The sequence below is a fragment of the Manis pentadactyla genome, chromosome 13 (genome assembly GCF_030020395.1).
Source record: "Manis pentadactyla isolate mManPen7 chromosome 13, mManPen7.hap1, whole genome shotgun sequence".
In the NCBI taxonomy this organism is placed as follows: domain Eukaryota; kingdom Metazoa; phylum Chordata; class Mammalia; order Pholidota; family Manidae; genus Manis; species Manis pentadactyla.
Genome location: NC_080031.1, coordinates 14499771 through 14526364, shown reverse-complemented (window position 1 = coordinate 14526364; position 26594 = coordinate 14499771). Strand labels below are relative to the sequence as shown.

General features: G+C 35.5%; 1 protein-coding gene across 10 annotated transcripts in view; it reads left to right on the top strand.

The window, feature by feature from the left end:
* ARHGAP32 (Rho GTPase activating protein 32) overlaps nt 1–26594 on the top strand; it is a 277885-nt gene that overhangs the window by 217905 nt on the left and 33386 nt on the right. For 7 of the 10 annotated variants that reach the window (XM_057490664.1, XM_057490663.1, XM_057490665.1 and 4 more), the window contains one exon: nt 5882–5963. The exons of 1 other annotated variant lie outside the window; for it this stretch is intronic. In XM_057490664.1, coding sequence (XP_057346647.1) covers nt 5882–5963 — 82 coding nt within the window. Of the gene's footprint in view, nt 1–5881; nt 5964–10782; nt 17963–26594 lie in introns of those variants that run through there. 2 more of the 10 variants (XM_036930155.2, XM_036930154.2) reach the window with 2 other exon arrangements.

Sequence of the window (26594 nt, the reverse complement as noted above, 5' to 3'; positions counted from 1 at the left end):
GCCCACGTACTGGGATAATAATAAATAACATCTAATGAGGCTTACTCTGTACATTTTGTTTATACTTATCCATTTAATTCTCATAACAACTTTTATGAGCCTAGGTACTATTTTATGTTTAGATGAAGAAACTGAAACAGAGGCTGGTTACATACCCCATCTAGTAAGTGGCAGACCTAGAATCGAACCCAGCACTCACTCTTGAGGCTGTACTGTTAACCATTACATCATACATGCTCTCATAATAAATGATTTGTGTAAAAGAGGCATAAGGATTTTTTAAGTTGATTCTTACCTGGTTCTAACCAATCTTGGAAGAATTTCTAGTTATTTAGTTAAAAAAGACTTTTGGTAAAATATAGTATGGAGTTTCACCAATAAAACAAGTACTTAAAGTGTCATTTTAGAAGGCAATGCATAGACTTTAAGAACCCCAAATTCAAATCTTTTAAACAAAACTGCTAATCTGTTAATAACCCCTTTTCAGCTCATGACAACTAGTTACTTCTTCATAATTTTAAGAATTAACATAGAATATTGATCCAGAAATTGAAGTAAGAATGCAGCAAATGAGTATGTGAAATAATTCTGCACAGATGGAAATTATACAGCTCAGAACTTCATGATGAATCATAACTCTTGGAAGATTATTGCATTCTTCCCCAGAGTCTGTCAACAAGGGATATACAAAGTAATGTAGTTTTCATGTTCAGCTTTAACATCTGCTGCAGAGCAGTCCAATTATATTCTTTTCTTTTTAGGAGAGCAAGGTACAGGCTTTTATTTAGAGATAAAGTGAAAGGACAGAGCTCCCTGCTCACGCCAGGAGGGGACAAGAGAGTCCCTAGTGGTGCGTTGTCTAGGGGGTTTTATAGGCAGTTGAGGATTTTTTGAGAACATGAAAAAAGTTAGGGGTGGGGACTTGTTAAGTGGTCCCTGAATATTAAAAATTAACTTAACTGTAAGGAATTTCCTGCCTTGATTTCTCTCTGGGATACCCGGTGCCTTGGTCTGGGAGCCTATCAAAAGGCTGCCTGCCCAGCCCCCAAGGTGGGCCGAGGTATTGTCTACTTGCTAAAGAATCTTGCCTCTTGAACTTCCTGGGTGTTAAAATGCAATCTTATCTTTAAGATGGAATTCTTCCTGCCTTTAACTATGCCAGTCTACAGCTGGGTCTACATGCTAAGTTAGTTGCTCAGTTTGCAAGATCACCTTGTCAGGTCTGAAGGAGGAAAGACAGCACATAGGCCTGGGCCTTTTAGCATGCTAAAAGTGAATCCTACACATGGCTACAAATGATTAGCATAATAAAACATGTGCTACTCTTCTTTATCTGGGGAACATTAACTGATTTCACTGGAGAATGATTCTAGAGCTCAATGTTTAACATAGAGTTTTAGCAGGGGTGGGGGTTTCCTTGCATGTAGTTACGTTGCTCTCACAGCAAATATCCCACCCTGCCCCCTCCAGAGGCCCTCACTCTATTCTGACTACATCTGTGGTCCCTGTCTCATTCCCCCCTCTACAGATAGAGACCCTAGCTGCTGCTAGGGGAAAGGGGGCGATGACCGCTCTGGCTGCTTCATGCTGAGAGGGGGCGCAGTAAGGGGTGCAGCTAGGTCTCCATCAGTGGTCATTCTAGAGGGCCTCGGAAGATGGGCACTTCTGTTCCAGGTTCTATTTCTATTACTGTTTGGAGTTTTGTGACTTCTAGGCAAGATAGAACAAATCATGTTATTAAGTTAAGTAGCAATGTCTGGAGTTGGATTTTCCATTCTGGAAGGACAAACTTGATGAGATTAAGAATGCATGGTCGAATATGAGAACTAGAAATAGTAAAACTTTAATTGAAATGATAGGAGAAAACTAAAACATCTGGGAAATCATAGCCAGATATTTTGAAGAAGCTAGAATTCTGGATCTAGTTTATGTCCCAATGACTAGTACTAGGATTTAGTATGGACAAGGCTGCATTATTGAAACAATGCTTTTCTCCAAAATCACCCTCATTTTTGTTAGAAGTAACCACATTAAGAAAATAATTAACACTTGGCTTTATTATTTGCATAAGTGCAGCAAGAAAAGCAACTGATTACATAGGCTCTTTTAAATGTGCTTTGCTGGAACTTTTTGTAAGGAATTTCAGATTGAACTTTTAAAGGCCTCTCCAGGCCAGAAAGCCAAGTAAGACTTGCCCTCAGGTTTTGCCTGCGGTACTTGTAGATTTGGGTGAATTATTCTCTTCTCGAGGTCAAGACATCCTGAGGTTCCTGCACCTGCCAGGAAGTGACCTTCCTTACTCACCTAGTAAGGCTGCTGGGAACCCTGTAAGCAAGATACCAGGCCTGTTCTTCCAAAGGGCTTTGTTGGCTATATAAAGTCAACCTTAGTTCCTTAAAGCTGTTCATATCTGAGCTTTATGCACATGTCTCTCAGGTATGACATTCCAGTCAAGCCTTGGTAGTATAGTCTGTGTTTTTAATTGGTCCTCTTACAAGGAAAGCAGGTTCTTATTGAACTTAAGCAAATACTGACGTGAAATATAAAAATACTGAAAGCTTTTAAATTCTTGAGGGGTCAGGTAGAGAGAAAGATAAATATTTCAATTCTGCTTATAAAGGTATTGTCATTTATGAAACTGTTGTCAGCTTAAGAGAAAAAGCTTAAAACACTTTATCAGCAACATTTGAAACAAAGTCACAATATCATCTTCCTTAGTTTACTTAATCCTATGTAACCAATACCTGTTCTGCTGAAATCTAGTTCTTTACTAGTTTAGGAGTAATAAAACAGTGACTATAAATGACAAAAGACTTAAAAATGACAATGGTTAAAGATCTGATGAGAGCTTACTGTAAGACAGTTGACATAAGGAAATTCTGACATTTCTGTAACACAAAACATTCAGTAAGAAAGTTTAGCATCATTCCCTTTGACAGTGCTTTCCAGGTAATTAAGCAGGTAATTATATATCAGATAAATAAGCCAAATTAGCCAAATACTTTCTCTAAGGGCAAAGAAAGCTTGTACATATGGGACTTCTGACCATTTTCCTTCTTTGAGGCAAAATAAATCTAGCTGCATAACTGTATTATATAGTGAACTTCCTTCAGAGGGCCAAACCTCTCCATCAGAGAGTTTGTATTGAGGCCAGGCTTGTGTGCAGAAGAAGATGAGGCACTTCTTTCTCAGGGTTTGGGGATCGAATTGCTCCCAGTTCCTCAGAATGCATGCCAGAGGCGTGTCTGGCTTTAACCTTGAAGAGGATGCTCCCATCTGAAAGAGAGAGAGAGAGAGAAAGAAGGGTGTCCAGCACCTGGTCAGCCTCTCTCTCTGTGAGGGCATCCCCTTGCCTTGGAGCTTAGGTGATAGTGGTCAATCACCCCCTCTGCCAGGCCTCCTGGACTTAACCACTCCTTACCAGCATGGCTTGCACCTTGCCTTGATTCCCCTCTTGCCTTCCCACTAAGCAAGAGTCGCCTCGGAGCTCTGGATTTAGTGGGACCTTAACAGTGTGCTCCTACTTAACGCCTTTTGGGAGTTTCCCTAGTTTTCTCTGCACGAGCTTTCTTTGAGTGCTCCCTGCCTGTCTGATAAGTGCAGGGACTGTGTGATTTCTTGCTGCCAGAGTCCTGATCTAAGTCACAAGCCTGTTTTGCTTTCCCGGGGCTGCAGAAAAGGAAGTGCCTAGCCCCAGGACGACTCCCTCTAAGGAAAGGAGATCAACAGAATAGAGCTATTTACATGTTGGTCTCAGGTTTCAGCTTGATTACTTTACAGACTTCATTTACATTGCACAGGAGAAAGTGGTGCAGGCCTAAGAGGACTGCTCTGAATGGGGAGCAAGGGAGCTTTTTGCTAAGGATAGAAATAAAATTCAGGGCTGCCACGGACATTTACGGGGGAGGGGGGCCCTATACTCTCAAACACCAGTTTCTGCCACTGCCTGGAAATTATCCCACTAGTCACCTACTGTAAGAAATCTGATCTATGAGACAAGAGGTCAGATGTCATCTGTGACTCTCACGTAGGCAGCAGCCTAGCTGGAGGTTCACTCAGCGCAGTCGGATCAATCAGCTGGAGCCGAGATCTAAGGACCACTGTCTACTAGTCCGGTCTGCCCTCGGAGTCCGCAGATTAGGATAGGAAAGTAGGAAATTGGCTCAGCCACTCCCCGACATTCCCGTCCATCTGGAGGCGGGGGATCAAGGAGTGGCAGACACCGGGAAACCTTTCACCCGAGACTTAAGACTGGTAGCCGATGCTAATCGTCTTTTAAGTGGCTAACAGGTGCCCAGACACATTTTTATGAGATAAAAAATACAGCATTTAGTTAGGAATAAGAGTGGAGCGTGGATCTCCTACCTTACGGCGGTGAGCATCGGGTTCCGTGAAATTGGTGAAGTTAGGAGAGAGTTAGGGATGCCCCCTGCCTCACTGAGGCCAGGGCAGCCTGAAGGAGCAGGTTGGAAGTCAGAGACAGAGAAAGAGAGACGCTCCTCAAGGATACCCAGTTGGGCTGTCGGGGTCTGATTCCAGACACGCAGGCCTTTGAGACACTGCTGAAGTGCAGCCTCAGCCTAGACTCTCGCAGTTGCCCACGGCTTTCCTCAGTCCCTCGCATCCGAGGAGATGTCTCTGAAAGGGAATCCTGGCCTCCACTCAGCTGACATTCCCGACTCCCAAGGGAGACGGGGTATCCACTGAGGGAGACACAGGGGAACCTGTCGCTTGAGACTTTGAGATCAGCATCCAGGCTGGTCCCATTTAAGTGGCTGACAAGCGCCTGATTTTGTATGCCACGGACGGCTTCTTTCTATGAGGACAGCAAAAGAAAAGGCAGGCTTGGATGCCGATACTCACCTCCGAAGTTATCCCGAACGAGCCCCCAAAAATGATGCCGGGGTTCTTGTTTGCAGAGCCGAAGAATGAGCTTCACAAACAGTCAAGGTAGGAGAGCAAGGTACAGGCTTTTATTTAGAGATAAAGTGAAAGGACAGAGCTCCCGGCTCATGCCAGGAGGGGACAAGAGAGTCCCCAATTATATTCTTATTTAAGGAAACATCTATAAATATTGGTAAAGATTTTCTTTTTACTTTTGTTTCCAGGCTGTTTATCTATGTATTTATTCTACTGGCTATACAGTATCTCTGGATGATCTAGATCTCAGTCTTTTCCTAATACAACTTCTTAAGATTCTGTACCTAATACCATGAGCAATTTGCTATTGGGTCAAAGTGATGTGTTTTCAAAAGCCAGAGTCTGTCAATACATCTGAGAATAGCTATTTTCTTCTCTCTTACTTCCCTACCTCTCTGTGCAGTACTAGCTCTTTAACAACAGTAAATACCAGGATTTTAAATGCACGATGGTTTCATCAGTTTACTTTAGCCTTGTCATTTTTCATGAAAGCTATGGGAGAATGAAGAAAATTTTTTAAAAAATTGAATATCGTTTAGTATTGATTTTTAAAAAATTATAGAGAAGACAATAAATATAAAAGTTAATAGAGATGTCAACACAGCTAGATAGAGATTTCAGTGAAGTACATTATTGAGGGGTAAAAACTATACCTACTGCATGCATAGGTTGGTATCAGACTGACTAATTGGTGTAAAAAAAGGTTTGGGAAATTAAAAGCTAAACTGAAAAAGCAGACTTAGATTTTTGGACAAATAAAACACACAACTCTGCATACTCATAGCAACAGATTGTTATGTTATTTGTTTGTGTAATTGGCATCATCTGTTATTTAGAATCTTGGAATAATAGAATCACTTGGGACAAACTCTGGAGTACATTACTGGAATTGAATCGGCAGTGTTCACACATGATCTGTTCTCTGGTTTAGAATCCTCTCTTTGCTGCTCTTCTTCCTCAGGTAGGACTCTTCCCTGGACACTGTGTTGAGTTAATCAATCAAAAAGTTCCCCAGTCAGTGACCAACTCAGTGCCAAAACCAGGTGAGTACATTTTTTCATTAGTGTGGTTATTTTATCAACTACTTAGAGCTTCAGATTTTTCTCTTCTAGTCAAACACATAGCTTGTTCTACTATTTCTTTTGCATTTATTGACATAATATGCATTCTCAATTTTATGTGGTTTTATTTTTAATATCTTCTTATATCTCTGTTGATCATTTCACAAACATTTATGTCCATTCAAAATTTTAGACAGTCTTAGAGAAGTATTTGCCTTATTAAGATTTGTCATTATTTGTTTTTATAATTATATAGTAGGAATATAGCTTTTTAATGAATAAAATAATAAATGAAAATAACAGGTGTAAAGAACTGAGATAGAGATGGTTATGATTTGCTGAACACTAACACATGAAGGGACTGTATATTTTATCAATTTATATTAACATTAAAGCTATTTTAAACAATGTTTCTTATTACTTACATAGTATATTTACAGTGCTGTATAAATATATGGAGTATTTCACAAATAAGTAAAGCAGTGTTAAAGGGGGTAAAAATCAAGAAAACAGACATTTTTTTAATTGAGTAGTTTAATCTGGGAAAATTCTATTCTACAGAATATCCATTCTGAAACTTTTTAATGTGATATGAATTTTTTAAATGAAAATAGAAACAAAGATTAAAAGATTGGAGGGAAGAGGAAGTAATGAAATTTATTTCCCCTGGTTGTATTACATTCCCTCTGTCCTTCTCCATCCTCCCCCACCCCTTGTATCCTCCCAATAAAAGAAAAAGGAGAATTTCTGGGCCTCAGAACTTATTTGGACTGCTTTCCTTAAAGTATCTTCTAGGTTTAGGACCATTGTATGTATCTTTGTAGTTTTGATTTACATTTCCCTGATGGCTGATGATGATAAATATCTTTTTATGTGTTTATTACCCATTTGTGTGTCTTTGGAGAAATGTCTATTCAGATCCTTTGCCCATTTTTTAATTTGGGTTATTTGTCTTTTTATCATTGAGTAGTAAGTGTTCTTCATATACTCTAGATACAAGTCCTTTATCAGATAATATGATTTGCAAATATTTTCTCTTTTTCTGTGGTTTGTCTTTCCCTTTCTTGATGGTGTCCATTGAAGCATCAAAGATTTTAATTCTGATGAGGTTGAATTTATTCTTTCTTTTGTCATTTATGTTTTTGATTTCTTACCTAAGAAGTCTTTGCCTAACCTAAGGTTAAGATTTGCTCCTCTATTTTCTTCTAAGAAGTTTGTAGTCTTAGATGTTACGTTTTAATTAATTTTTAAATTCTTGTATATGGTATTAATTTTTGTATATGATATGAGGTCCAATTCCACTGTATATCTAATTGTCCCAATACTGTTTGTTGAAAAGATTATTTCTTGCCCATTGAATTATCTTGACTCCATTGTATAAAATCAGCTGACCTTAGACACATGAGTTTATTTTCGGACTATGAATTCTAGTCTATTGATATGTGTCTTTTTTTAGCCAGTACCAGCCTGTCTTGATTACTGTTACTTTGTTCTGGTCCCCTTGCAATTCCATATGAATTTTATAATCAGCTTGTCGGTGTCTACAGAGCTTTTATATGGATTTTGATATGGATATTATTAAATCTGTATATCAATTTGGGAAGTATTACCATCTTACCAGTATTTGTTAAATCTTCCAGTCCATAAGCATGAGATGTTTTTCCATTTATTAGGTCTTCTTCAGTTTTGTTCAGTGTTTTATAGTTTTCAGAGAATAAGTTTGCATTTCTTTTGTGAAATTAATTTTTTTCTTTTTATGCTACTGTAAATTGAATTGCTTTCTTAATTTCATTTTCTTATTCATTGCAAGTGCATAGAAATACAATTAAGTTTTGTATATTAATTTTGTATCCTGACACCTAGTTGAAATGTTTATTAGTTCTAATTATTTTTTAGAGGATCCCTTGAGATATTCTATATACAAGATGATGTCATCTGTGAATAGACGTATTTTTATTTCTTCTTTTCCCACTAGAGGTTTTCTTTTCCTTGCCCAGCTGTCCTAGCAAGAACTTCTAACACAATATTGAACAGAAGTTTCAAGAAAGTGTATGCTTTTTTCATTCCTAATCTTAGGAGAAAACATCTAGTCGTTCATCATTAAGTAAGAGGTTAGCTGTGGGCATTTTGTAGATGCCCTTTATCAGGTTGAGAAAGTACCCTTCATTTCTTAGTTTGTTGAGTGATTTTATCATAAGAGGTTGTTAGAATTTGTCAAATACTTTTTATTTATCTATTGAGATGATCATAGCTTTTTGTGGTCACTATTTTAAGGTATTAAAATTCAACATAAAAAATTTATTTTGATTTCTTGTCCACTATTTTTATACATTTCTGCTGAATAACAAGCTTAACTTATATTCATTCTCAAGTCTCATCTTTGATAATTTTATCTCAAGAGATACACCATAAACTGAGTTTTTAAAAATTAGCTTAACATTGATACTGAACTGTGGAAATCAAATACTTTCTCATGTTTTGAATGAGAAAGTGACATTTTTAATAGTGCTAACCTCCAGAAGCTTTTAAAACTTAAGTTAATCAGTTATTGATAGTTCTGGAAAATAGTGTTCTATTAATAGGTCTGTATGACATTCTTAATTCTAAATTAGTAATGACATATAATGACAGCACACCTTCAAAAGATAATATTTTATCTTTTGTGAGCAGCATTGCAGAATTGGCTTAGGGAAATGAGCATATTTAATACATTTTGGAAAGGATGATGTGAATTCTATCATCCTCAGGCTTGTTTCACACTTTAAAACTGTCTTTGACTACAGTATAAACAACTTGAATGTTCTATTTATTTTTAACATTACCATCTGTTACTGTTAGGTGCCAAATCTGAAAGGTGCAGCTATAGTTTGAGACTAAAATTTAAAGCTCTCTATATTATTACACAACAAGGGCAGTGGGAAAATTTTTCCCTTTGGAACTCTTCTTAAAGTTCTCAATATGTTCAATATTTGTGTATGTAAAAATAAAATTAATGAGTCACCATGTCCTGACCAAGATAGAAAGTATATGTGACCTTAAGGGAAAGGTGTGTGTGTGTGTGTGTGTGTGTGTGTGTGTGTGTGAGAGAGAGAGAGAGAGAGAGAGAGAGAGAGAGAGAGAGAGAGAGAGACAGAGACAGAGACAGAGACAGAGACAGAGAGAGAGAGAGAGAGAAGAAGAAAGAAAGGGGAAGAAGGGTAGACTGTCCATAAGAAACTGGTAGTTCAGTCACCACAGGTTATGGTTCGATAGAAGATGAGGCTGAGATGGGAGGAAAAGGGAGGGAAAGCACATGTGATTTTCTTTGTGTTTATCCTCCTTGGAGTTTACTGAGCATTGGATCTATTTGTATCTTTCTTCAGGTTTTTAATGTTCTCAGCTATTATCTCTTTGAAGAGAGAATTGCCCAAAAGAACTATTCGAACTAACACCTTCCCACATTATCCAGAAAAGGAAGAAAGATGTGGGGGAAAGAGAGGAGGAAAGTGGAAAGAGAGGGTGAAGAGAGAAAAGTGAACCCTGCTTTTGAGACATGACCTTCTAAAAATGAAGGACTAGGGAATTTAGACAAAACCTTTCCTCTAAAAACAGTTAGAAACTTTGGACAGAAGTATAAAAATGTCTCTTTGAAACATTGAAGAGTTACTAAGGCGGTAAACAATTACTGGGGTAAGGTTAAGCAGAGGAAGGAAACCCAGTGAAGGGACCCCAGTATATGGGAGTGTGATTCCCCTAGGGTATCTGCGGGCGGCGTAGAGAAAGTGCTAGGGAAGTAGAAACTGGAGTTCAGAGCCCAGTAAGGCGGGCTGCTGATAAATGCCCCAGCCCTGAGTTGGGACTTCTGTGGAAATTCACAGCTGATTCTAAAATTTATATGGAAATGGCTGAGCTAAAGATTACCAAGAAAAATTTGAAGAACAAGAAAGTGATAGACAAGTGGATCCACGAAATAGAATAGAGTCTAAAAACAAATCTGTGCATACACACACACACACACACACACACACACACACACAGATACTTGATCTATGACAAAGTTGGCATTGCAGAAGATTTACAAAAGGACAATCATTTTAGTAAGTGATGCTAGGACACCTGGACAAATACTGTATATCTCCTTATTTAACCCCCCCACACAAAATCCTTTCTAGGAAAAGTATAGATCTGTATGTGAAAGCTTAATAATTAACCTTAATTCAAGTTCAGAATTTCATCGTAATATGCTTTTAAGATAGTGAAAAACACAAATCACAAAGTGGCAAAGATATTTGCAGTACACGTTTATCTGACAAAGGTCACAGAACCAAAGTGTTTAAAGAGTCAGTCAGAAAAGGACAGATAAACTGATTTGTTTGAGTGAAAACCTGAACAGGTACTTCACTCTAAATATCCAAAGAGCTCAAAAAGCATATGACGAGATGTTGAACATCATTTGACTCTAAGGCAATGCAAGTTAAAACTGTATTGACTCCTTACATAAAAACAAAGCAAAACTGAAGGAACAAAAGAGCAGCAGACTTACAGACTCTGAGAAGGGACTAGTGGTTACCAAAGGGGAGGGTGGGCGGGGAGGGAAAAGGGGGTTAAGGGGCACTATAATTCGCAATCACAATATAGGTAATCATGGGGAAGGCAGTATAGCCTGGAGAAGACAAGCAATGACTTTGTAGCATCTTACTATGCTGACACATAGTGACTGCAGTGGGGGGAGCGGGGAAGGGTGAAAACTTGATAATATGGGTGAATGTTGAAACCACAATGTTGTTCATGTGAAACCTTCATAGGATTGTATATCAATGATATCTTAATAAAAAAATACTTTATTGACTCCTCAATGCATAGCCACCAAAATGGTTAAAATTTAAAATGAATAATACCAATAGTTGATGAGGATATGCTTCAGTGGAAATTCCCGTACACTGCTGGTGGGAATGTAACTTGGAGCAGTCATTGTTTGCCATTACCTACTACATTTGGCACATATCTTGTGACTCCTCAGGTCCAATCTTTGGTCTACAGAGAATGTTCATAGCAACCTTATTCCCAATTTTTAAAAAACTAGGAAAACTCAAAGGTATAGCCGTAGTGGAGTGGATAAAGGCATAGTCAGGTAGTGGATTTCTCTACACCAGTGAAAATGAAATGAGTTACAGTATATGCAGCAACGTGGATGAATCTCACAAAAATAAATGTTGAGTGAAAGAAGCCTGATGTACATACTTATATTTATACTGTGTAATTCCATATAGATAAGAGAGTTCATAATCACAGAGTTCAAGACTGTTCTGTGGTATAAGAAGTTAGGTTAGCAGTTACCTCTACAGAAGACAAAGGGTATAGATTATTGAGACAGGTAGGATAGAGGATTCTGGAGTGCTGGTAATGTTCTGGTGACCCAGGTGGTTATTATACAGAAGTGTAGTGATATTCAGGATCTTTTTACCCGCTATTGGCCATTCGTATATCTTCTTTGAAGCAATGCCTATTTGAGTTCTTTGTCATTTTTGAATTGGTCACTTTACATTTTTAAATATACCACCCATCCAGATGAATATTCCTTGCAGTATTGTTTTAATACACTTATGGAAGAAATAACATTTTCAAACTAGATTTGATACTTCCATATGTGAAATACTCTGCAACCATCAAAAACAATGAGGTAGAAGCATATGTGTTAACCTGGGGAATTTTTTCTGTGATGTATTGTTTAATCCCATTGTAAATTCATAGAAGAGAATCTGGAGGGATATGTATCTCACTGGAAAGGGGAATAGGGGTATGTAGATAGCAAGAACATTTCATTTTTTCTGTTTGCTGTGTATTATTTAACACCTTTACAGTGAGCAAGTATTACTTTGTAAAATTTGAAAAAAATATATTGTTATCTCCCCTTAACTCCACCCTGTCCAAGCAGGTAATTTCCAAGGATCCTTCTTAATGCAACCACCTCATAAAATAGATATTTTGTGACAAAAAATTTAATTCAGATATTTCATTTGGAGGGATGAGAGCATAGGTTTTAATCTAAAATGTGATGCCACATTTTACTGCTTGTGTGCATTTGGCTTCTCTGGTTTTAAGTTTCCTTATCTAAAAAGAGCAGCAAGATTGTTTTGAAGATTAGGAATAAGGCATTTAAAACTCCTGGATACTTAACAAATGTCAGCTGTTATTTATTGACTTATCATCTACTCTGTTATGTCATTTAAATTCAAGGGTGTCAGAAACTAGATATATTTAGTTTTTGTAGCTACTTAATGCATTATTTGTTGGTATAAATCTGTATGCCAGTATCTCACCGTATACCACAGAAACAAATGAATTACAGTAGTTTTCATGGGGCCATGACTGGGGAAGGAGCCCCTTCGGCCGGCCACTTGAATGGCGTTTGCACAGTAAGTTTTTTGCCTTCTTGTTGATGGTAGCTGAATGTTTTTTGTCGGCAGATGTAGAAGTCGCTGAGGCTTTTATCTGGAGGGAAGACTCAGTAATTGGATGTGATGCTGATAAAATCCCTATATTAATTTAAGAAGTAGTTTATAAGGTTATAAATTAGCCTGGATTTGTACCATAATTTTGAAATAAAAAAACTGTTTGGTGTGTCCTTTTAGGAAACTGGTCCTCTACTATTGCTTTTGTTGTTGTTCTTTTACATGTAGTTTCGCCTTAAAAAAAGTTTTGTGCTTTTTTTCCCTTTATTTTCAGGTGTTTCCTTCTGGATAGTTTCTGTTTTCTTTCTTTGAGTTCCTAGCACTTTGCTCTTCCATAACCATGTTTCTTTACATGCCCCTTTAGTATGAAGTAACCAGACCCGGTATCAAGTAAAATAAGTCTAGGTTTTCACTTTTCCTATGTTAGCATGTTGTATTGAATATTCTTCCCATTGAACATGTGCTTATATTCTGGAGGCTAATACTTTAAGGATCAGATATTAAAATCAGTACCCTAGGAGGCATTGGTGTAAGATTCAAAGGAGTAACCAGGATGCTAGGACGCTTAGGGAAGTTTTCTCTCGAATACATTGCAAAGGATAAATCAAGATATTATTTCCACACTCTGCATCAGGGAAAAACAGAAAATTCATAATCCCACATACTTGAAAAGTGCTTTGGGGTTTATGAATACCTGACTTTTGATATAAACTTGTGAAGTAGTAGGGGCAGGGAATATATTTCTATTCCTCCACACCCCTTTTTTAACAAATGGAACACTGAGATTCAGAAAGGTTAAACAACTTGCCAGAGGTTTCACAACTAGGACTTACTGATCTTCTGACATCTAGTAGTCATCATAGCCAACACTTGTGCAGTTCTTACCATGTGCCAGGCATGGTGCCAAGTACTTGTCATGGGTTGACTTGGTTGTGATTAATTAACTCAGAACTCAGAATCTTCCCACTATAGGAAACTGGCTAGAGGTAAAGGTTAGTGTTCTATTTCTCAAAACAAATATTTAATATCTTTTGCTTTAATTACAGTAGGAGTAAATAAAAACATATGTGGATTTTCACGAAGCCTATATGAACAGAACAGAAATTAGGGCAAAATAGGGGTTAGATAGAATGAAGACAAGTGCTTATAGGAACCTAATTAATTTACTAATTTTGTCTCAGCCACCATCGTTTCCAATGCCTTTCTAATATTTCAAAAAAATATCCTTCAATCTTTCCTCATGATGCATAAAAGCTAACTAGGATCTCCATTGTGTGATGGAATTTTCCACCCTCCTCCTTGATCATCTTGTTCTAGTTTCTTCCCCGTAACTGTGCTGGGCTCCACTCTAGTGTTCTCTGGGCATGCCGTGTGGTTTCATAGCTTTCCCTTTTCTTCGACTTCCCATATCTGACATGCCCTCCTCCCTGTTTTGGCCAGTTGAAATCCTCCTTGTATTTTAAGACTCTGCTTTGTCTTGGAAAGCTTCCTGATCTGTCTGTCTCTCCCTGACCCCATCTCCTGGTCAGGTCTGACTGCAGCTCTTCCAGGTGCTCACTGACTCACAGGCCTCTCACAAGTGACAAGTGTGTGTCGTTCGTCTTTCTTTCTCCCACAGTGGGTGCACAATTAACTGTCTTACACTTACATTTACTAATAATTACTAATAAAATTTTAGAATACAACTTTTATCTTGTAATCCCTGACTTCAGAAAATTGCAGTGATTTCCCTTTGTGCCAAAATTACATACGAAATTTTTAGCCTAGAATTACAGGTACTTCATAAATATTGGACCTAATGTATCTTTATAGCCTGTTTATTCCTTTGTCTTACCTATATTCAGTGTCAGTAACATGTTTCGTTACTCACCTCTCAGTATACTTTGGGCTTCCTCCCTTCCCTTGCCTACGACCTTTCTCCCTCCTGAAATGGCCTTCACAGAGGCTTCTGAGGCCACTGCTTCGCAAACTTGAATGTGCATTGAATTTGCCAAGAGATAGTCTTAAAAAATTTGTAGGTCATGATTCAGTAGGTCTAGGGTGAGGTGTAAGGTTCTGCATTTCTAATAAACTCCCAAGGAAGTTGATGATACTGGTCCTCAGACTATGTTTTGAATAATAAGGGACTACATTTCAGCCTGTAGTAGCTATTGTTTATCTCACTCACTTGGAAATAGTATAGGGCAATGAGTTAGCTTATTTTGAATTTGATACTTTTTGTGTGTCTTTTTTCCTTACCTAGATTGTTTTGCTTGTGGGCAGATATTCTATTTTATACTAATTTGCATCTTTATAGATAATGTTTGCTTCAGAACAGTTGATTGACAATTATAAACATGACCATGCACTATAGTGATAAAAAATGTTTCCTAAACTCCCATATGCCCTTTAGCTGGTACTAGGACTAGGACCTAATCCGTCTTCTCCTTCCCCTGAGTAAAGCAGCTTTCCAGTTCTGGTCATTTCCAGTATTAATTCATTCACTGATCAGAAATTTTTTGAGTGCATACTAAGTACTAGGGCTAAAAGAATGAACTCAACAAACAGAAATATTGTCATTTTGGTGTCTGTATTCAAGTGTGATGAGAGGGAGAGAAAAAGGTAAATAAGTAAAATACATAGGTTGATAGGTAAGTGCTATGGAGAAAAATACAGCCAAGGCATGGGACATAGGGGTTAGGAAGTACCAGGATATGGGGACATAATTTCAAAGGAGGTCAGGGGAGGGCTCACTAGAGGTTACTTTTGAGCAAAAATGTGCAGGGGATGAAGAGGAGAGGTGAGTCCACACATAGAGGGCTGAAGAGGAGGGGCACTTAGCTGGATGTGTGTCTACCTTGCTAAAGGATCAGCAGGAAGGCCAGCTGACCAGAGCAGTGAGGGGCATGAGGTAAGGTTTGGATGTAAAGGGGATCAGGTTCTCTGTGGGCCTGTGTGCCACTGGATGGATTTTGGCTTTCATTTAAATTATTAAATTTTCATTTAAGATGGGAAGACATTCAAAGATTTTCAGCAGAACTATTGTCTGAGCTGACATACCTTATCTAAAAGATCACTTTGGTTGAGTACTAAGGATAGGAAAGGACATGTGTAGAGGAAGAGGGACTGGCAGGGACTACTGTGATGAGTCTGGCAGGAGGTGATGGTGGCTTGGATCAGGATGCTAGCCATCAAAGTGGTGAGAAGTGATCTGATTATGGATATATTTTTGGTTGTAAAGCTGGCAGAATTTGCAGACATTCTATGAGGGGTTTGAATCACTTGGGTAATTTTTATTATAGAATGATTGGAATGTAGCCATTTCCTTTTCAGTGAATTATCTTGTTGCAACCCCACCATCCACACAGATACATCTTAGTACTTCACAGGATAGCCTCCAAATATTTTGTTAAGTACAAGAGAAAAATAACAAGTGACCTCTCCTATTCCATAAGCAGTCATAAGAAGACAGCATAATGCTTTTCAGGCAGCTATATTTTTTTAACTTTTCAGTTTGAAATAATTATAGTCTCAGAAGAAGTTGCGAAAATAGTGCAGAGAGGTCCCATATACTTAAAACCCAGCTTCTCCCAGCTGTAACAACTTACATAACTATATAGAACATTATCAAAATCAGTAAATCGACATTGTCATGATACAGTGAACTAGATTACAGATCTTACTCTAATTTCACCAGTTTTTGCTTACACTCATTTTCTTACTCTGTATTTTTATACAGCATAGAATGCAGCCTTTTAGATTTCAGGTGAGTTACTAATTATGGAGTTCTTCTATACTCGGGCAATTGTCATACTTATTTATTTCTGTCTCTGCTTATATGTTAGGTAACAATGAGTGTCTTATGAGTTGTTCTGAGTATTCCCAAAATGACTTTATACAGCATGGACTGAACCCTTTCCCCTTCTTCTTTCTCTCTTTTCTTCCTGTTTCTCTTTTCTCTTTCCCTGCCCTCCCTTGCTGTCTCAAGTACTACCCAAGGAAAGGGTAGCAGAAGGGTGTTGTTTAGTTTTAAATTAAAAAAAGATTGGCTTTGCTTTCTCCACTGTGAATAAACTTTAAGAGCCTCATTTCCTATTCAATTAAGTCCATAAATTCATAGCTGTTTCACTGGTTCGAATTAACAAGTTTTGTTTCTGCCACATATTGGAAATCTCTGTGGTCTTTCATATTTTAAAATCTCATCAATTCATTGTTTTTCTCAATTGTAGCCCATTATTTATCAAAACTTTATGTTCAGAGCTATGGTCAGAGAGGAAGGAAAGAGTAAATTTGTTCCATAGCAGAAGTTTTGGCATGGTGCGTGCTAAATACTCCCTGGGTATCATGAACCTGACACTTCCTACTTGTGTGACCTTGGCAGTTGCTTAACTCCTCTTTTTTGATTTGATCATTCTAAAATGGGAATAATATTAGAGTCAATCTCCTAGGGCTATAATGAAGACTGTCTATAAAGTACTTAGAATCATGTCTAGTATATGGTGACATTATTTTGTTTGTTAAAAACAAATATCTGAATGTGGATTTACATTGGTATTAGTAAAAAGTCATTTGGAACAGAAAATATGTCACTCTCTTCCAATTCATTTATTTCTTCAGATAATTCTAATTGGGTTAACACAGTACATTACTGTTATTTAGTATGAATACTGAATCTTCAATACTTACATAAGGAGAGTTACAATTTTAACTCTTGGGCAGTATAAAGGACGAGGTCATACTCAGGAAGATTTATTTAATTCTGGATTTTCAACTCTGAAAAAAAACCGTTTTTATTTTTATCTCTAATAGAGGCTCAAAAGATTGTTGTCTAGGTATTTTTTACACAAAGAGGCAGTATAAATTAATACAGTTTTTTACTTGTTAGAATAACAATCACAGCTCCTATCAGCAAAGATATTAAAAGGTATGTTTTCCCAGACTGTTGCTGCTAGCTTGATGATTCAGCTTTTTCCTGGCAATACTTCCTGCTTGATCAATTACTTTTCTTATTTTATTTGGGTGTAAGATACCATCATTTTTATTTGATACACTGTTTCCCATCCAGATAGCAAATATAACCAAATAGTAATGTTTTAAAAGATTAAAAACATAATTGAATATCAGTGTCATACTGGTGTTTTCTGAGCAGGAAATACTCACCTGCGTGAAATTGGTGGGTGGAGCTCTACCAGGGAAGCCTGTTCTGCAAGTGTACGTTTGGGCTGGGGCAGTCCTGTGCTGTTGCAAAGCAGCCCTGCTGAGAGAAGGAGTAAGCTCCCGAAGGCCCGGACTCTCCAGCACACACACAAGCCGGCTCAGCTTGATGAGGGTCCAAACACAGTGCTGAAAAAACTTCTGAAAGGGGGAGTGAAAACAGAGCTGAGTCTGAAGATGCTGTGGATGTTTGGTTGAAGTTATCCTGTAGCTAAGGTCTGAGCCAGTGTGATTATGATTCATTTTTTACGCTTTTGCATGGAATGTAGAACTGCTGTATCCTGTCTAATCTACTGCTAAGTACAATCATTTGGACAATTTTAAGTATTGGTCCTAAAACCTGTGCCACAGCAAGAGGTAAGGATATCTCAGTTGATTATTCAAATGTTCAATTCCAACAATATTCAGAATATTTCACTGAGACTATTTATATATATTGTATTTGAGTGCATGTTTCCTTGGTTGCTTTTAGGTGAATTGTTAATCATTTAATTATCTGTAAGTTGAATAACTGAGCTTTAATATCTGTCATATTGATAGAGAGAGAATCATTTTTTGAAGTATATTGTACCACATAGGTATTGAGCAAAGCATCTCTTATTTTTCTTGTTGGTTTCAGGAAATAACTATTTTTCTATTTTAAATCAGCCTGTTTCTTAATGTTTTCTAAGACCTTAGGTTAATATACAGAGGTTTTCATGATTAAAAGAGCATACCTTTGTTTCATAAACAGCCACTATATATCATTTTTTTCCTAATGGGCTAATAATATTTCAGTTATTGACTAATACAAAATAGGCATGCTGATTCACTGCCAAGAATTTGGTAGACTGTATAAAGAGGTTGTTCAAATTAGCATAAGGAAGTAACTAACCCTTCTCTTTCCCTGTCAAGTATTTTGTGTTTTTTGGCTCACTGGCATTAGTAAGGATAACCATCTGTATGCATAAAATATGTGTACTAACTCTTTTGCCTCTTGCAGAGATTTTTTTACCACCAGGGTAATTAATACTCTACGTTTACATGGTGCTTCTTTAGACCTTGGTGATAAATGCTTTTCATTAAGATAACATGGAGACCAGAATTTTCTGTGAATCACATATCAGTCCTGTTAATTAGTTGAACATTTTTCTCTTCAGGAATGTTCTATGTTTAAATGATACCAATATTTCAATTTTAAATACAGTAAGTGGGGGAATTTCAGAACTTAGAGCTCTTTTTCACTGTCAATTCTTAAAGTAACCTGCTGCTCATGTGATGATGGTTTGAAGCCATAACTTCTCTTTTTTTAAGTGTTATGTGATGCTATATGGCATTCAGTAGAAGAAAGCAGAAATCTAAAGTTTCTTACATTTAAGACAGCTATAGGAAGAAGGATGAGAGAGTAACTCCATGTTTGTGTGCACTTTTCCTTAGTGATCTCACCCTGAATTTAGGAGGTACAGCCACATTCGTTAAACCTGGTTTGGAAAGCTGACTCAGGTTCTGGTTAGTCCTGTACTGTGGAGGATTCTAAAAATTTTCAGACCAAAGGTAAAAAGAAATCATAGCAAGGTAACTCCTGTTTATTGACACTTACTGAGTTAAATGCTTGCCATATATAATTTCATGTAGGCTATAATGCAACTATAATGTTACCCTGAGTGGTACATATTATTATCATTCTCATTTTGTATTTGAGGGAATTGAGACTTAAATAGGTAATTTGCTCAAGATCTTACAAATTAGGAAGTGATAAGGGAATGGATTCAAACCCTCAAGTCTGTCTGACTCCCAAATGCATGCTTCCTGTGATAAAGGTCAGGTCTTTTGTAAGGCAAGCTTCTAAGACTTTTGCCTCAAGTGGAGTCCTCATTATCAATTCTGTGCTCTCCAAATATAGAATTTAACCCCCCTCCAGTTTCTGGAAAAAAAAAAAAAAAAAGGAAACAAAACCAAGCAAACTCCACCAATGATTATATTAGTGTTCCATACCAAATTTCATAGCTTATTAAAAGTGCAAAGAATTTTGTGACATCAAAGTATGATCAGTTTAACCTAATAAAAAATTTCAAGAGTTTTCACACTGTTAAGGTTCTAAATATACAGATTTCTAGAACTTCATGTAGTATTTTTTATAGTCCTCTACCTTGGATGTTGCTGAAGTCCTAAGAATATGTAGTTATTATACTTGAACTTATAAGAGAGAGTATATAAATAAATGTCCTCCTGAAAGAGTACTAATTTTTAAGCTTCAAATCAAATAATTCTAGTTCATCCTGGAAAAGTAAGAGCCCAGATTATTTTAAACTCCTTAGCGGAGATGCTTTTATACCCTTTCTCTGTGTATTATATCCCACTCTTGTGTTAGAATCCTTTAGTGTCAGGAATTTATATCCACCTCATGTTTCCTCCTACTCTCCTCTGCTAAAATGCAAATCGTTTTGTTCTGTATTTAGAAATGCAATTAGTCAGAATCTTTTATATAATAATTGAGGTGGTAAAGTCACCAAGTTTAAATTTTTTTTACTTTGTTTTTGTACAGTATGAAGGAACAAAACTAATCATATTTATTGTTTTAGTTTGTAATGTAAATTTTAAAATAAAAATCAGTATCAGTTTCAGCAAGAAAAATGGATAGTTTACTTATATCACCTTATAATCAAACAAGCTAAATTTGAGCCTTCTTTGATATTTATTACTGAAGTTTATTGCTCCTGGAAAGGTAAATGTGTAATGTAAATAATAAGAATGTCTTACTCTAATGACCATTTTCCCAAGGGAACTGTGATTTTAAAGATCTAATACACATGCCCTTTCTGATAACTGCCCCATGTACTCCTCAATGAAGAGCAGCAGGGTGATGTTGCTTTGGTTTCATTCTTAACCCTGAAAGAGAGATACATTTTTATTCAGATACTCAAATATTTTAGTTAACCACAGGCATGCCATTCCACACAAGAGTTGTGTTGGATATTCTGAAGAAGCAATTTGTTGCCCATTTTCTGCTTCTCTTTTTCCAAGTGAATTGTTCTTGTCTCTTCTGTTTCTGAAAGATTCTTCTCTAAAATTCACTGCATATTTATTTTCTAGATCCTTCAGTGGCATCCATTTCATTGCAGTAAATAATGCCTCTTCTATCTCATAAGTAAAGGGAAGCCTACTTGACTTATGTAACTGTTAGTAGCTTTTCAGTTTTTCAATCAAGAGCCATTACTGTCAGTGCTATTTTTAATTTAGCATTTTTCAAATACCTGTTTCCTCCCTTTGAGGTTGGAATGTACAGATATTAAATCTGTTACAGTCGTCCACATTCCAGAACCTCATCCCTGGGCTGCTCCCGGGTATTTTCTCTGTGGTAGTCCCTTGCAGCTGTTACACACATCAGTTAGAGAACTGTGATTTTCCGCTGACTTTCAAGACTTTATGATCTATCAATCAAAAAAAGATGCTGCACTTTCTTGTTCCACAGTAACTTTCACCAAAGATTTAGTACTCAAATTTATCTAAAGATTTTCTTGGAGATCTATTTTGGAAGTTTGGGGAAGAAATGAAATCCAAGCTGAAATTGTTGTATGCCTGCTTTAAAAATTAGAAGTAAATTCAGTAGTAGGTTCCTAGAGAGATGGTGAAGATTTTACATTTTGAGTATAAACCAGGTAGAGTATGAGTTTTCAGAAGTTCAGAATCTACAGATAATATTTACCTTTTTTTCTCTTGCTACAGTGAATTTCTGAAACCTAGTTCAAAATAAGTCTTTATAAACTATGTGGCATTTTCTAGTAAGAAATTATAAATGGCCATTGTACTATTCATGAAGGAATTGCTAGCAAATAAATCAAAGAAACAAATAATGATATATCATATAGTATGATCTACAGTAAATGTCTTTAACAATTAAAGGTAGTACAGTTATGCATGAGGTCCTGGAAACAGCTGTAAGTATGTTATATAAATTATATAAGGATTCCTTACTACTATTCTAAGTTTCCTTGGACAATATTAGAATAATTAATTTAACTTGAAAGCTACTAAACCTAATATACTATGCATAAAACAGTAACATTTAACAAATATCATTAAATTTTAATGCTGGCCTTTTCCAAGATGATTTAGAAAGCCTAATTTTTTTTTGACTAGCCCTTAAATAAGTTTTAAATGATGTCCTTTTTACCTTCCTGATAAATTTTCCTAAAGCAAAGACATTTTCCACAATTTTTAGAGCCTTCTTTGTAGAAGTAGAGAAACTATTCTTTCTCTGAGTATTTCATGATTTTCCAGTTATTTTCACTGAAACCTAGAATTCATAAATTGGCTTCTTGATCTTCTCATTTTTTATATATATTAAACTGATATCTAAACTGGTTGATTAACTAGTCTAAAGTCTTAAAGCAGGTTATTGGCCAAATAGACTAAAAAACCATGTCTCCATATTCTTGGTACAGTACATCTTCACTTACTCATGCCTGTCCGAATAATAGGCATGATTGGATGGCAACCTTCATTGGACTGTTTTATTATTGGAAGGCCATAAAAGCTTTCAGTTCCTAAGCCATTAGTTCAAATATGTATTTCTAAATCTTCAAATAGTATTGCTAACATTTTCATGCTTACTGAAAGTCTTTACCACATATAAAACTATATGTTTAGATATTACAGGATAGCACCAAATAAACTAAAGAAAAGGAAATTGAAATATGAGTATTCGGTCATCTTGATAATTAGAGGTAGATACATAAAAGAGAGGAAAAGTATCAAGTCTCATTATTCTGATAACTCTAACTACATTTAAAAGTCATTATGTTGACTATAATGGGAGATTAATTAGATTTTAATATGCCTGTTCTTGTGACATGAAATTTTAAGGAGAAAATTCTACTGATCAGATACTGGTTTGTATTTTGAGTTTAAATTATTTTAGAGTGTGATGCTAACACAAACTGAGTTTAAATTAAACATATGTAAAGCACCTGTGCATAGTAAGCACTCATATAATATTATTATTTACAATGTAATTATTGTTATATTATTGTAGCTCCTAGATTTTTCCGTCCATTTTGTTGGCTATCTGCTTTAGGATTCAATTACCTTTTTCTTCATAATGTTTCTATAGAACTGGGAACAGGCTAGTGGTTGAGCCAGGGAGTGGGCAAAACTAATACAAGACAGACCAGAGATTTTCAGAGATAAAAATAGTCAGTGACAGAATTTCCTGAACATATCCTTATTTCGTCAAATAAAAACATACTGTGAGAGTTTGATTTGCAGGAATTCCTTTACTCTCTTTGGAGGGTTTTTTATAAGAACACACCATCACAATTATTCATATGTATTTTCAGTTACTGGTTTAAAGAACTTCCCTTATATCATTATTTATTCTAAAAGCTTTATTTATATTAAAAAATATTCATATTATTAAAAGAAACATTACAAGGTGCCCTATATTTCAGTTACTGGAAAGAGGTTTTTAGTTCAGTTTAATATTTGAGTCACAGAATCTTGCTCAACTATCTGGAAGTGTTTTTTTTAAGTCTGTAGTTATCACTTTAGTGAATTGCAGCATAATTTCTGAGTACATCTATTTTTAAATAAAAACTTCTTGGTTAAACTAATTTAATAGACTCAAAGCTATAAATTAAATAAGAATTACATCACATTTTATCCAGCACGAGTGCTGACTAACCTGATTCAAAAATGTTTCTCAGTTGCCCAGTGATCATTTCATGATATATGACAATACATGCTAAAAAGTATTTTTTTGCATTTCTTGCCAATATCCTTTTAATAAATTTGAAAATAGAGTTCATTTCAGCTATTTATTTACTTAATGTAAATGTGAATCTTTGTCATATTTCTTTGCAGCTGTTTTGGCCTCAGCAACCTATTAATTCTTCCCATTTTAGAATTGTCTACTTTTGTGCCCTATAGAATTTACATTTATGTTCCTTTACTGAAAGTCACTTCTAATATGTTTATAGTATTACTGAGCTTATTACGGTTTCTAAAAGGAAACTTGGCCAAGGCTTAAGGCCTTAATTTTTTAAATTGCTATTTGCCTTCTCAAGTCTCTTGCACTTGTTCTATATCCCCACAACCTTTCACTTGTTCTATATCCCTACAAAGTAGACAGTGGTATAAACCGGAAGTAGGAGTAAAGGGGAGTCATCTATAAATATAAAAGCAAGACTTTTAAAAGTGGGTATAAATTTAGTTTGCCACATTCTTAGCTTAAAAGTTAAAGAAAAGCTAAGTGATATCTTAATAGATGAAGAGAAATCATTTGATAAAGGTCAATACTTTTTCATTTTATGTATCTTAGCAATTTAAATAGGGAATTTCTTTAATGTATTTAAATTTTCTACCCAAAAACTCCCAAGAAAATTTTATTCTTAATGGTAAGACATAAAAAACAATCTATTTAAAGTCAGGAATGGGATGATCATTCATTGATGGTTAAGTGAAATTAGACAAAAAAATAGAAAGTTAAAAGAATTGGAAAGGAAGAAGCAAATCTATATCCTGTGTACACGATTGTCTACATGTCCAAAGGAATCTATATTATTAGAAGTAAGAACAGAGTTGAGCACAAAGTTGCTGAATAAAAGATAAATAATAGTGACATTAATAGCATTCGTAAGTTTTTTTCTATTCAGCATTAAGTACTTTATTCTCTTATTTGATCCTTGCAGCAGTCCTGTTAAGTAGTTATTATTTTTAACTTTTTCCATAAATGAGGAAAATGAATGACTGAGAATTTTGTGCTTTGTCCACAGTCATACAACTAGAAGTCACAGGAGCCCTGGCAGTCTGACATACTGTGCAAATTGCATTCCTGTAAACCAGTAATAAATGATTAGAAAATATAATTTAGAAAAGAATACCATTTACAATCGCAACAAAAATCATAAAGTTGCTAAGAACAGCTATAACAAAATTACATAAGACGTTTATGGAGAAAGATTAGAAAAAATTATTGAAGACTTAAAAAGAAATTTAAGTAGAGATATATATAGTGTTAATGGATGGTAAGGTTCAATATCATAAAAAGTTAATTCTCCTCCAGAATGTGTAATTCAGTGTAGTTTCAGTTGTATTCCTAAAAGTTTTCTTTCCTCCTACAATATGACAGGTTGATTCTAAAATTCATATGGAAGCATAAAGGACTAAAAATATAAGGGCAATTCTGAGGAATAAGAATAAGTGGAGGGGCTCATCTTTCTAGATATTAAGACTTATAAAGTGCTGGGTATTGATAGAGTGATAGATGAGAAAATTGAGAGAACTCAGAAACAGGCTCCTCATACACTATAAGCATTTTTCATATAATAATCTATCTTACAGATCAGTGGAGAAAGGATTATTCAATAAAAGGTGGTGAAATAATTGATTATACATATGGAAAAAAGTAGTATGATGATTTCTCAAAAATACCCTAAGCATACAAAAAAGTTCAAGGTTAACTAAAAATTTAAGAAAAGTGAAACATTTTTAGGAAAAAAATGTTTAGAAGAAATAGAACAATATGTTTATGACTTCAGGTCAGGGAGAGAAAAACCATGCATAAAGACTTTTAAAAATTTGTACAATAAAAGATAAGCCCCAGACTCAGAGAAGATTTCTGCAACATGTGTAACTGACAAAGGATTCATTTTCAGATTATAAAATTCTTGCCTATCACTAAGAAAAAGACAGACAAATTGTAAAATGGGTAAAGGGTATAACAGTTACTTCACTTAAAGAGGAAAATGGAATGGCCAATAAATAATGCTGAACCTGAATAGCAAGCACAGAAATGCATATTGAAGTGGAGTAAAATTTCATGCTAAGCAGATAGGCGAAAATGAGGAAGTCTGACAAAACTAAATAAGACCAAAAGATGAAGAATGGAAACCCCAAAATATAAATACGTCCTGTAGGAGGGTAATTGGTATATAATTTTAGTATTGTATATTGTATATGGGCAAATAATTTTAGAGACTATTTTAGCAAAGTTGAAGTATGGTTGAAAAGTAACATACTCTACAACCAGCAATCCTGCTCCTAAACATGAGTGCCAGAGAAGTTCTCTTACTGGTGCCAGGGAGATGCTTATGAAATTGCTCAATACAATATTTATTATAAAAACAAAAATTTGGAAACTAAGTGACAGTCAACAGAAATTATGTAAATGTAAGTTATGGTATATATGCTAAAGTAATGTAGCTAAAATGAATATACTGAGCCACAATTATATATTCTCAAATAATTTTGGAGAAGGTTTGGTATAGTATGATTCCCTTTTTGCGAAGTATAAAAACATGCAAAATGATTATATATATATGTATATATATATATTGTTTTTGGCTATGTACTTGTGTAGTTAAACTATAGCAACATGCATGGAAATGATAGATACTAAATTCAGGATAAAAGTTCTCTGTAGGAGAATAGGATGGGGGTGGTTAAAGAGGGATTCACTTACATCTATAGTACTTTTTTTTTTAATTTTAAAAAGGAAAATAATTCTGAGGAAATAACATGGCTAAATGTTAAGATTTGAAAATTTTGGATACATGGTTATTTGTCATATTATTCTCTTAAACTTTTCTGTATAATCAAAGTATTGTGTAATTTTTTAAAGTTAGTATACCTACACTGTGCTCTAATACTTCTATATGAAGCTAAGCAAGCTTCAGGCCGGTAACCTATTAAATAGTAATTGCGTTAAAACTAAGCATAGTATGATAAGCTTTCTGTCTCAGCAGTTTTTTTTCTTTCTTTTCTTAAAATTTAGTTTTTAGGTACTATTTTGAAGAGCACAAAAGTTTTAGAACTTATTAGTCAATGTATATAATAACAAAGTAAGAAAAAATTAATTTAACACTGCTTAGAGCAAAATCCTTTCTCCATGTTTATTGGTATGATATATTGTTATACCTTAAATAAAAGTATGTTTATGGAATTTCATATTGAAATTCAAATATTTTCATATTTACTTAACATAAAATATTTCAAAGTATGCAACAGAGAC